The sequence below is a fragment of the Hibiscus syriacus genome, unplaced genomic scaffold (genome assembly GCF_006381635.1).
Source record: "Hibiscus syriacus cultivar Baekdansim isolate YM2019G1 unplaced genomic scaffold, ASM638163v2 tig00003041_pilon, whole genome shotgun sequence".
In the NCBI taxonomy this organism is placed as follows: domain Eukaryota; kingdom Viridiplantae; phylum Streptophyta; class Magnoliopsida; order Malvales; family Malvaceae; genus Hibiscus; species Hibiscus syriacus.
In genome coordinates this window covers 3,528,296-3,540,037 of record NW_024061960.1, presented here as the reverse complement: position 1 = coordinate 3,540,037, position 11,742 = coordinate 3,528,296, and the positions used below count along the sequence as shown (strand labels likewise).

At 32.6% G+C, this 11,742-nt stretch overlaps 1 protein-coding gene across 1 annotated transcript; it reads left to right on the top strand.

Moving 5' to 3' along the window:
• Positions 1-8,501: 8,501 nt before the first annotated feature.
• Positions 8,502-11,505, top strand: LOC120169274. The gene is made up of 5 exons (XM_039177466.1): positions 8,502-8,620; positions 8,706-9,943; positions 10,393-10,773; positions 10,863-11,074; positions 11,166-11,505. Exons 1-5 carry the CDS (start codon positions 8,535-8,537, stop codon positions 11,418-11,420), a joined length of 2,172 nt encoding a protein of 723 aa, XP_039033397.1. The 5' UTR covers positions 8,502-8,534; the 3' UTR covers positions 11,421-11,505.
• Positions 11,506-11,742: the final 237 nt, after the last annotated feature.

Genomic DNA, 11,742 nt, shown 5'->3' with positions numbered 1-11,742 from the left:
TTAACAGTCTCAAAAGGTGAAGCCAATCGTGATGGGATTTTAAAGATGATTGCCTTTTGCTTGACACCATATGAGCTTTGGATTTTGATGAGGATCCATTTTGGTAGAGGAAAAAGATGATTTTGATGGCACTGGTGATCCACATGTCAACCTTGTATGACCACTTTCCTTGCAACCGACTACATGTCGATCTCTTCTTCTCTTCACCCTTAGACGGTATACGATCGTGACTTTTTGGTCGGCCAGGTAGCCTTCTGTCCATGGCTGGTGGCAAACTGTTTGTAAGTCATCTGTATGTCCCACTCAGAAGGATGTGGAATAGGGTAGACAATCTCGGCATAAGTCTGTCGATAAACTTCTGTAGTGTAGCAATCCATAGCGGCGCTTGAATCAATCTTGGTTTAAATGAAGAGCAACTTTTATAACATGGCCACACGGATAACCAATGTTTGCCATTTCATACAACTACACGTCTTTGCATTTAGATCGACTAGCCCTTTAAGTTATTATCCAGTACTTGAAACAAAGTGTTTGAACATGGTTCAACTCTCCATGACGTTGACTTCACAACACGTTTCGTTATCTTTTTTTTCAGTCCATGGTGTAACACGATGTTCCAATGTTCCTGTAAATTTAAATAACAATACTTAGTAAAATATATAATATGATAAGTTACGAATTCAAAGAAATAATACCTGCATGGTTTCTTTCTTGTAGTACCACTGTTGAATAGAGGCTCGAAAAAACTCCATTAACATAGTAATGGTAATTTCCGGGAATGACGACTTAGAGCGTTGATTGATTCTGCACTATTAGACGTCATGAACCATATCTTGCTCCAAGTTGATGTACTCTTGACCAGCTTTCAAACCCGACATCTAGTGTTTGAGCACACTGAGGCAAAAACGTCTTAAACAATTTATATGCTTATTGAAATCCACTTCCCGATAAGCTTTTACAGCCTTCCAGTATGTCCATTTGTGCTTTTTTTATACCAGCAACCTTGATTTTAGATTTCTATACAAATGAACACCACAAGTCCATGAAAAGCATCTGGGAAACACCTTCTAACAGCGTTGTCAATTGAGTTTGCCCTATCGGATATGATTCAGATTGCTAATAGGACCTATGCAATCCCTAAGATGCCCCATAAACCATGTCCATGAATCAGAGGTTTCAGATTTGCCACCCCGTAAGCTATTGGCAATATCCCATTGTTAGCATCCATGCTACTGCTAATAAGTTTACTCCAAGGTATCGACCTTTCAAATGTGCTCCGTCAACTATAATAACTGGGCGCATGCAAGTAATAAACGAACGAATCTCTACAAAATATATACACAAGAAATATAATCATTTAAATGTGAAAGCATGTAACTAACAAAAATGAGTCAACAAAATTATTGATTTACTAACCGTAGCACCAATGGCGATAAACGCAACTCAAAGCGTCCATCTCTATCTGTTTTGATATGTTACCGACCCAGGATTTTCAGCTTTAAATTGTGACAATAAGCCGCATTGGGCAAACGATGCTTCTGGCGACCCCCTCAACAATTCCAAGGCATACATTTGGCTCTCCAAGCTTGAGAATATGATATCTAATCTTGAACCGAGCATTCATGTCAGTCATAATTTCATGTCCCGATATACCCTGCCATTCAAAAACATTAACTCAGCCAAAAACCACCCAACACCTTTTTGTTTGCCTGTCTATGGTGAGGAAAAACTTGGGTTCTTGAACATGTATGTTTATCAATAAAAGTCCTAACTTGAAACATTTTGCAATCTTTTATTCTCTTTGCAATCATACGCCACGTACAGTTTTTTGTCAATCATACACCTTGTTTTCGAAACGATCTTTGCTTGATTTGTAACTTTTAGTTGATAGCCATCTTCCACACTTTCGTATATAAAGCTATCTTCAAGTCTTCCTTTGTATCAAAACAATCATCTTTCTTGATACGAATAACTTTTGTGTAACAATCAACTGCTTTCTTTATCAACTCTCTTCCCCGGTATCTGAAGTAATTCTGGCATATTCCAGTTATCCCGTGGCATTTTCTTTTCTTCGGGGACTTTTTCTCTTCTTCTTTTTCTTCTTCAGGATTTATGAATTACAGAATGGATGTTCAACATGTTCATTCACAGTCGTAACTTCCTCCTCATTATCATCAACATTACATTCTTCGGCAACGGCTGTTTCATCATCAAATTCGGGTATTGACCAATATCAATATCATTACAGCATGGTCTGTTTCTTCTTCTGAAACATCATCAAATCCGTGTATTGACCAATATCAAAGTCCGGATATTGACCAAGACCAAATTTCGAATACTGACTAGTACTCACAATTTTTTCTGTTGGCTCTCATCGTCTAACTGGTCAATACGAAAAACCGGAATTTGGTGCTGAAAGTTGATTGGGATTTGGATTAGAGAAAGGTTGTGGGTTTTGAGAAAAACTAGTTGATTACTACCCGCTACTGACCCAACAATACTACTCTAGGTTCACACATACATGTAACATCATCTTGAAACACTAATGTAAGCAATGAATCGTTCAACATCTTCATTGTCGTTAACAAATACTTTACCATTTCTCTGATAAGATAGCCTAAATCCACTTAGGGCTCTAAATTCAATTTATTTGAAACACGTAGCATTAGAGTTTCATAAGTTAACTTTTGTAAAGACAATTTTAGTTGAAGATTCATGGGTAAAGGCATATATTGTAAAACACCATGAACATTATCCCATGACCCTCCAAAACACAAATCTATCCAAACATGATCAACATTAGATGATTTCATGGTTTAATTAATTTACTAAACAGACGAGCTGCGAACTAAACCTGTTGCCGGATTGGGAAGGATGTCGTTGGATATAGGAACGGATGTCGCCGGAGAGAGTGATAGATGGAGATGGAATGAGTTGCGATTTAGGGATTTAGTTTATGATTTCAGTGTTATATACCCAAAATTTAAGTGTTGTGATTTACAGATTCTCGTTGCGATTTACGGATTATCGTTGCGATTTACAGATTCTCGTTGCGATTTACGGATTATCGTTGCGATTTACGGATACGCGTTGCGATTTACGGATTATCGTTGCGATTTACGGATACGCGTTGCGATTTACGGATACGCATTGCGATTTACGGATACGCGTTGCGATTTACGGATACGCATTGCGATTTACCCATACGCGTTGCGATTTACGGATACGCGTTGCGATATACGGATACGCATTGCGATTTACCCATACGCGTTGCGATTTACGGATACACGTTGTGATTTACGGATACGCGTTGCGATTTATGTGTTCGCGTTGCGATTTTCATATTCGCGTTGCGATTATGGAAAATCGCAATGCGAATTTGTACTATCGCATCGCGATTTTCAAGAATCGCGTTGCGATTTTGGAAACTGATTTGCGATTCTGGGGATCGCGTTGCGATTTTTATTTCGCGTTGCGATTTTGTTGGTCATTTTGGCAAATCCAAAAAAAGTTGGTTAAAATCGTATATTATAACTTTTTTTTGGTCACTGAGGCGATTCTCTCTTAAAGATATGGGTAAAAGTGTTTAAGTGATGCAATGATGGAAAATTAGTAATTTTAAATAGGGTAAACTACTTGTATGATCACTTAACTATAAGATTGATGTCTATATGATCATTAATATTATTTTTTTGTCAATATGACCACTTAACTATTTAAGTGATTTCAATCGAGTCACCTATCGTTAACATTTAAAGGAAGTGCTTACATGACAGTTAACAAAATTAGTATAGTTACATATTTAATCCTCAGTACTTGTACATTCAATCAATTTGATCTTAATTTTAATTTAATTTTAATAAATTAATCTTTCAATCAGGAGATGACACGTATCAACTGTGACCATAAGACCCTTGGGTGGAAGAAGAACACCCAATCCACTAGGTTAAATGCTTCATTTGGTTTGATATTGCAACAAACTGTATTTATCTTACACTATTGTTAGTGATAGAAAATCAAAGAAATAAAATCATTCAAATGAGGATTCAAACCTATGTCAATTATAAAATATAAGAGACCTAAATCAGCTAAACAAATATAATATGTTTTAATTAAATAGGTTATATATATTATAAACCGTATTTAATATAAGGTATAAAATTAAAATTATCATTTTTATATTTCTAAATTAAATATAATAATTTTTCATATTCAATTTATTATTTTTTACATTTCTAAATTAAATTCAGTATTTTTTCATATATATATATATATATATATATATATATATATATATATATATATATATATTATATATATATCTAAAAATAAATATAAAATTAAAAATGAGTATGAAAAAAATTATTGAATTTAGTTTAAAAATAAAAGGTAAAAAGAGTGTTGGTTGTCGAGGGGACTAGATCATATAAATGAACATGTCTGTGAACACTAAATAAATATATTAATGAACACATAAATAAATTTGTTCTTGAACGATAAACTAATCGAATATGAACACTTTCAAAGATAAATAAATGAGCACGATATTAAAACTAAAATTTAAATGAATATAAAACAAATATAAACTTTTTTAAAAATAAATAAAAGGACACAAACATAATCTTATTTGTTTAAATCAATTAATTTACACTACTAAAGGGAAGTTTCTATCTCGTTGGTTCGAGTGTATTAACGAGAAGAAGAAAGGCGTGAAAATGGAATTTGTTGCAAGGAGTCCCATTTGTGTCTAGGGACGGACACAATATTTTGTGTTAAGATGGGTGAACTTATAAACTTTAAGTATATGAGAACTTATAAAATTTTAAAGAGGAGAAAATATATTTTCAATAAAAAATATATAAAAATATATAAAAATTTAAAAAATTAGGGGAGACAACTACGTTCACCCGTCTCTCTAGGTCAATCCCTGTTTGTCTCAACTTAATCCCAATTACAGCCGGGAAATATGTGAAGGTGGAAATAAGAAAGAAAGATGCAAAATGTCAATTCAGTGGATGAAATCAAATGGTGTATTCACTCGTTGACGTTTGTCATTTCAGATGTGGCAATTGAAAATTAAGCAAATTTCTCATATATTTTTGTTTGAATAACACCGCCCACAACCGTCCATTTTAACTTCAACAAAACAAGTCGGCATTCCAAGAGGATGGTGACTTCTTTTTTGTTTGGAATAATATTCCCAGCGAAATCAATGGGGATGTTGTCGTGTTTTTGGATTGAAGAGACGGAGTGTGGGTTGGATTTCTGACTAATTCGGTTCAACTAAAAATTATATACTTTTCACTTGAAATTTTATCCAATCCGAGTTTAAGATGATTTAATCCAATATGAAACTTGATCGTATTTTGAGATAAAGCTCGTATTCAATCCGTTCGCACCCGAAATAAATATATTTATGAAAAATTATTAATTTTATTCGATAAAATAAGGATCTAATTGAAAAAATAATATAGAGAAGGATATTATTGCAATTATCTATAAATATATAAAGTATAATTATATTTTTTTCTGTTTTGATCGAATATTTTTATCATAAATCTGAATCTGACCCACCCAAACTTACCTCCTAAGAAACTTGATAGATATGAGCTCGATTTTTTTTTATTTAAAAAAAGCTCAATCCAATAAAATTAAATCAAGTTGAAAGCTATCGAATTCGAGTCATGTATTCATCTATAAGAAGAAGTATTAGCCACATATGCCCTTAATGGGAGGAAAGGGGCCAGATTTAAGCATTCCTGTATAAATAATAAAAAAAAAAGCTTAATTCATTCATTTCTTCTTTTAAGTTTATGTACAATAGAGTTTTTCTTAACCTTGAGGTCGTGGGATCGAATCCCACGGTGGACAATTCATAATTGCTAGAGGTCTTTCACGGAAGTTGCTTTCAACCTAGCGTTGGGGGCAACCTACTACCATACCTCCCCCTTACATCATTACATAAGGGAAAAAGGGTCAGCTAATAATTTACAATAGAGTTTTTCTTATTTGAAAATATTTAAATCTAAACTCGTGTACATATTCTGATTATGTTGTTCGAGTCATTAAAAAAAAAATTCTTAAACCGTTAGGACCACTTCAAAGATATAATAAAGTTGAATGCAAAATAAATTTTGTTATATTCAACAAGTTTGAATTGAAATAAACAGGGCTTCAAAGGCTAGTGAGAGGTAAATATCAAATAAACATTAGAAAAGTAAAAGAAGAAAGATTATAGATTCGAACATCAACAATTGTAAGAGTAATTGAACATTTATCGTTAAATAATTGAGAGTATTTAGAATATATATTACTTTGTAATTACATTAGTTTAATAAAAAAGAAATAACTAAACCTATTAGACCCTTCATCACCTAATTACAAATATAGTTTGTTTCTAGACATTGGATCTCAAATTCTAATTAGAATAATCCTTTTCTTCTACTTTGATAAATATATGTTTATATTATTATTTAAATTTCTGACAAGTCTAACCTATTTCATTCAACTCTTTTGTGGCATTCGTTTAAATTTTTATTTTTTGTTTAATAGTGGACGGAAATTATAAATTAAGTTTTAATGATTTTTATAGTATTGGTTTACATTTTGATTTTTTTTAATAGTGGACGAAAATTACAAATTAAGTATCAGTGTTTTTCTGTTCACGTAATAAATTATCGCATTAATATAGTAAATTATCACATCAATATTATAACAAGCAAAAGTGATATTGATATAAGTAAATAATATTCAGAACAAAGTTGATATAATTAAAAAGTAAAGACAATATTACTAATTTGGATTTACTTTAAGGACAAAATGAACATTTAAACATATTATTTTAGGTTAACATACCATACTATATATATAAAATACATTAAATGCATATGTGGATGTAAATAATTTTATGTTGGAGACTATAATAATGAATAATTTTAATAAATTTTATGTTGAACATATTATTTTATGTAAATAAAGTTTTTTTTTTGGAGTTAAAATAAATTTGAAGTGAAGATGAAGTTTTAATTTTCATGAAGGTGAGGAAGTAGAGATGAAGTGAATACTTTATTTATTTCTTTTTAAAAGAAATTATAATTTTAATAAATTATCTTATTTTTTAACTTTTTGAAAAAAAAATGTTTTTTATAAACTTAAATATGTTAAAATATGAAAAAATATTTTTATTTTAAAAATAAATTTTAAAATATGAGAAATTTAATAAAATATACCTTTTTCATTCTCCCAGCTAAATAATATAATTTAAAATTCCAATCAAATTAATTAAATAAGAAAATATAATATTTTGTAATTTTAATATATAATTTTATCTTTTTTTATATAAATATGTCATATAAAGTAATATTTATTCAAAGACTTTCAATCTTTCGATAATAAACGCTCATATAATTATATATGTAATGTTCGAATTTAAGATCTTAAGAGATAACAATAAATCATTTAATCATTAAAATAGATGGATTCTTATACCTTACTTCTTTTTGAAATATCTATAGAAGACATATAGTGGTGGCAGGAGTCGCATTCCCCATAATTGTGTTAATTTTGGTTTTTGTAGGTTTCCCAACAGCTGATTGAATTCATTTCAACACAACACAAATGACCAAAACCAAGTGGCCTTACTATATATCCCACTGCATACACTTCCCATGAAATTATTAAGGCTTTGTTTTTTTTACCTTCTTTCTAGGATTGTGATGATGGGTTTATAAATTAAAAATAGAGTTTAAAATTTTAATATATATATATATATATTTTTTTATTTTTTCTTCTCCTTTAATATATTAAATTTAATTTAATATTAAAAAAAATAAAAGATATGTAATTATCCTCTCGATACATTCGCTTCGGGAAGATGGCCCTTCATTTTGAGTATATTTTTTTCTTCAATGTTTATTACAAGACAAACCAAACCAAAGCCAGAGTAAAAATAGTTATTATTTTATTCTCACATATAAAAAATACTCCACAATATTTAAATATTACTATGATCTCAAATATTAAATTTAAAATCCTAAGTAAATCACATATTAACATATAAATCTTGTCTATAATTTTTCCCCATCATCAGAGATAATAATATATTAAATGGGCAGGATGATCCTTTCTTCCGCACATTAACATCATCGAGAACCTAACTCGAAATCGTGTGGGTCAACTCTTACAATATTTCAAGAACCTGAAACACAAAACTCCGTAACTGTTGAACCTTTTATGATTAAAAAATCATCCTCGAAATCAAAGCCTTTTTTTTTTCTTTTTAAATACTAAAAGCAATTTTGTTCCCTCTCTTCTCATAAATCTCGTCTTTCGTCAATGTAAGGTTTCACTTTCAAAAACAAAGTGGACACTCCACTTTCTCCGATATATATTACTCTCTGTCAGGGAGCGAAATTATTCAGATTGAGAAAGATTGAATCCATGTGTGTCACTAGATTCATCATTTATCATGTTGAAGAAAACCCATCTTGATTTTCTTTCCGTTTGTATTCGTGGGGTTTTTTTTCTATACCAATATGCTTCAGGTTGTTGCTTCTCTCTGGGATTTTCTCTCCAAGTTCATTGCTTTTGTTTTTGGATCAACACTTGGATACTTGTTTAGGTTTGGCCTTTTTGATTGTTGATTTTGTATTTTCTTGGGGGTTAAGGTATTGGGTTAATTTGTTTTTTGTTTGTGTATTTTGCAGGTTTTCAGCTAATGAATGCTTTTCAGATTCATGCTTTGATGAGTTGAAAGACAGACAGAGCAGTGATGATGTTGATCAAGGGAATAGAGAAGCAGAGAATTATTCTTCCATGGTGGCAAGCTCAAGCAAGTATGAGTTTTTGTATGGGAATCGTTTCAGTGGATTCATTGAAGAACCCAAAGCTGAGAGATTTACTGTTCATGAGTTTTATACGGATCCTGGGGAGAGTTTTTCTGCTGGAAAAGAAAAAGAGAATTCTCTGGAAGCAAATGGTATTGACGAAAGCGAAGCAGAGGAGCTTGTCGAAGAGAAATCAAACGAAAGTTTCAATCTAGAAAACGTTTTGGAGAAAGAACCAGAGTTAGATGAAACAGAGGAATCTGCTCTGAGGTTCTCCTTCGACTGGGGTTTTCTGAAACATATCCAACAACAACAGTCGATTGATGCAAAGGTTAGAGTTGAGGAAGAAACAGTACATGATGTCGTCAAAACAGAAGATGTTAAAGAGACAGCAAAGGATTATGTTGTTGAAAAGCGTGTGAAGGTTGAAAAAGAAGACATCTTTGAAGACAAAGCAGAGGAATCAGTTGGGAATTACATCATCGAGGAGAGTTTAGGGAAACACTTAAGTGACGTAGAAGAGAAATTCGACAACTTTTTCGAGAGTCCGGTTATCGACATGTATATACAACAATGGCGTCACGAAAGAGGGGAACCTAACAAAGAATGGGAGATGTTTAGCCCCACAAACACGGTTGATGCTGAGTCAATTACTTATGAAATATCGTCAAATAGAGTGGACCTAAGACCTCATAGTCATGGCCGAAACGTAGAGAGCACGTCAGATGCTACAGCAGCAGCAGACATAAGTGGTCCAATCAATGATTCTGACGATAAATTCATAGAACTGTGTGTAATGGGAGGAGCACAGCCTGGAGAAGATTTAAGCGTCGAGGAAGAAGGTGATTCAGAATTCGAGTCAGATGACGACGATGACGAGGAAGATGAATTAATGGAGAGACTGAGAATGGAAATGAAAATGGCGAGAACAGGGGGACTTCCAACAATTCTAGAAGAGTCCGAGTCTCCAAAGATAGAGGAACAACTTAGGCCACTTAAGATTAATGAAAAATATGATCACAAGGATCACATTGCGGAGATTCAAAAGGTTTGCAAGAATTACTGTGATAAGATGAAGAAACTGGACATTTTGAATTCCCAGACCATGCATGCAATCAGTAAGGCACCAATCAATCTCATTTCAATTCTTTTCTTTCGTTTTATTTTCTTTTTTCTTTTTAATTCATTTTTTGTTATAGTAATCGTGGGAGTGTATTAGTCACATAAAATTAGGAAATTCTGTTTCTCTTTTCTATTTATGCCATCTGCCTTTACCTGTGGAAGATTTTTTCCCATCACGACTGGAGATCTTTAAAAAGAATTAAAATTGCTTGGTGGGTCTTTCTCTCTCTTTATTCCCATCACTATTTTACCAAAAATGTGCATTTATTTTCTTTTCACTCCTCAAATTCTTGATAAAGCCACTTCAGACAGGGCAGATTGTTATTACCGTGAAAGAAAATATTATTCTTTCTAAAAAATTCGAATTAAAGCATATACGTTTGTAGAGTGTGTATTGCCAATATGTTATTGTATTGACTTTTGGGCTCGATCTATTTGTGTTAAGGTTTACTTCAACTAAAAGACCCGGGAATTAAGTCACTTCTCTCGCATAATGCATGGCTATTCAAACAACGGAAGGTTGGAGGTGACCCTGCAATGAAGTTTATCAGAGATTTGTACATAGATTTTGAGACTGTCTATGTTGGACAAGTATGTCTTTCCTGGGAAATACTTCATTGGCAATATGGAAAGCTAAAAATGTTGTCTGAATCCGACAGCCTCGGTATTCATCAGTATAACCAAGTTGCCGGGGAATTTCAACGTTTTCAAGTGCTTGTGCAAAGATTTCTAGAGGATGAACCCTTTCAAAACAGACCCAGAATCGAGAATTATACGAAGAACAGATGTGCACTTCGGTATCTTCTCCATGTTCCAGTTATTAAAGGTAATTAAAAATGAACTGATCATCTATATTGTGCAGCCTGCAACATATTTTTAATTCTTGAAAAGCATCACAGTGCCTGCCCCTTGCAGATGATTGCTCAAGAAATAAATTAGACGATGCGGTGTCGGATGAAATGTTAAGTGACATCATAGAGGAATCAATGCACGTTTTATGGGAGTTCATTCGTGCCGACAAAGACAATTCGAGTGTGATCCCGAAGACTCCTCAACAAGCACAGGTTGCTCCGCATGACCCTATTGACTTGGAACTTTTGATGGATGTTAGAGCAGATCTTCACAAGGTTTGCTTCCTAAACCTCTTTGAGCACAAACTTTCCATGTTTTCCCCGACTCGAATATTCGAGATAACATGTTCTTCTTTCTCATATGCAGAAGGAGAAAAGGTTCAAGGAAATTCAGAGAACTAAGAACTGCATAGTAAAGAAGTTGAAGAAACAACAAGGGGGGAATCTATTAGATCAAGCATTGTTCATAGCTCAGGTTGAGCTGAAATTGGTTTCAAGAGTATTGAACATGGTGAAAATAAGCACGGATCAGTTGGTGTGGTGTCATGAGAAATTACGAAGGATTAACTTTAGAAGTAGGAAGATAGAGATAGAACCCTCATTTACATTGTTCCCATGTTAACTTTGGTGGTGACCACCAACATACTGGTTATCAGTTGTGAATATTTTATAAACCTCACTTAGCAACACAAAAAATATTGGAATTTTGATACCTAAATGGAAAATCTTTATTTAGTTGGTTTTTGCCATTTTTTTCTACTTTGCCAAGAGTATTTTGTTTAATAAGCTACAATGACATTGGCACATCTCACAGGGGTGTGTATTTCCGGATATAAGATATCATTCGATTCGAAATTTTAGATATCCAAGATTTCAGACCACTAAAATTATGATCTATATCGAATCCGGAAAAATTGAATATCTAAATTTTAATAATAGATATT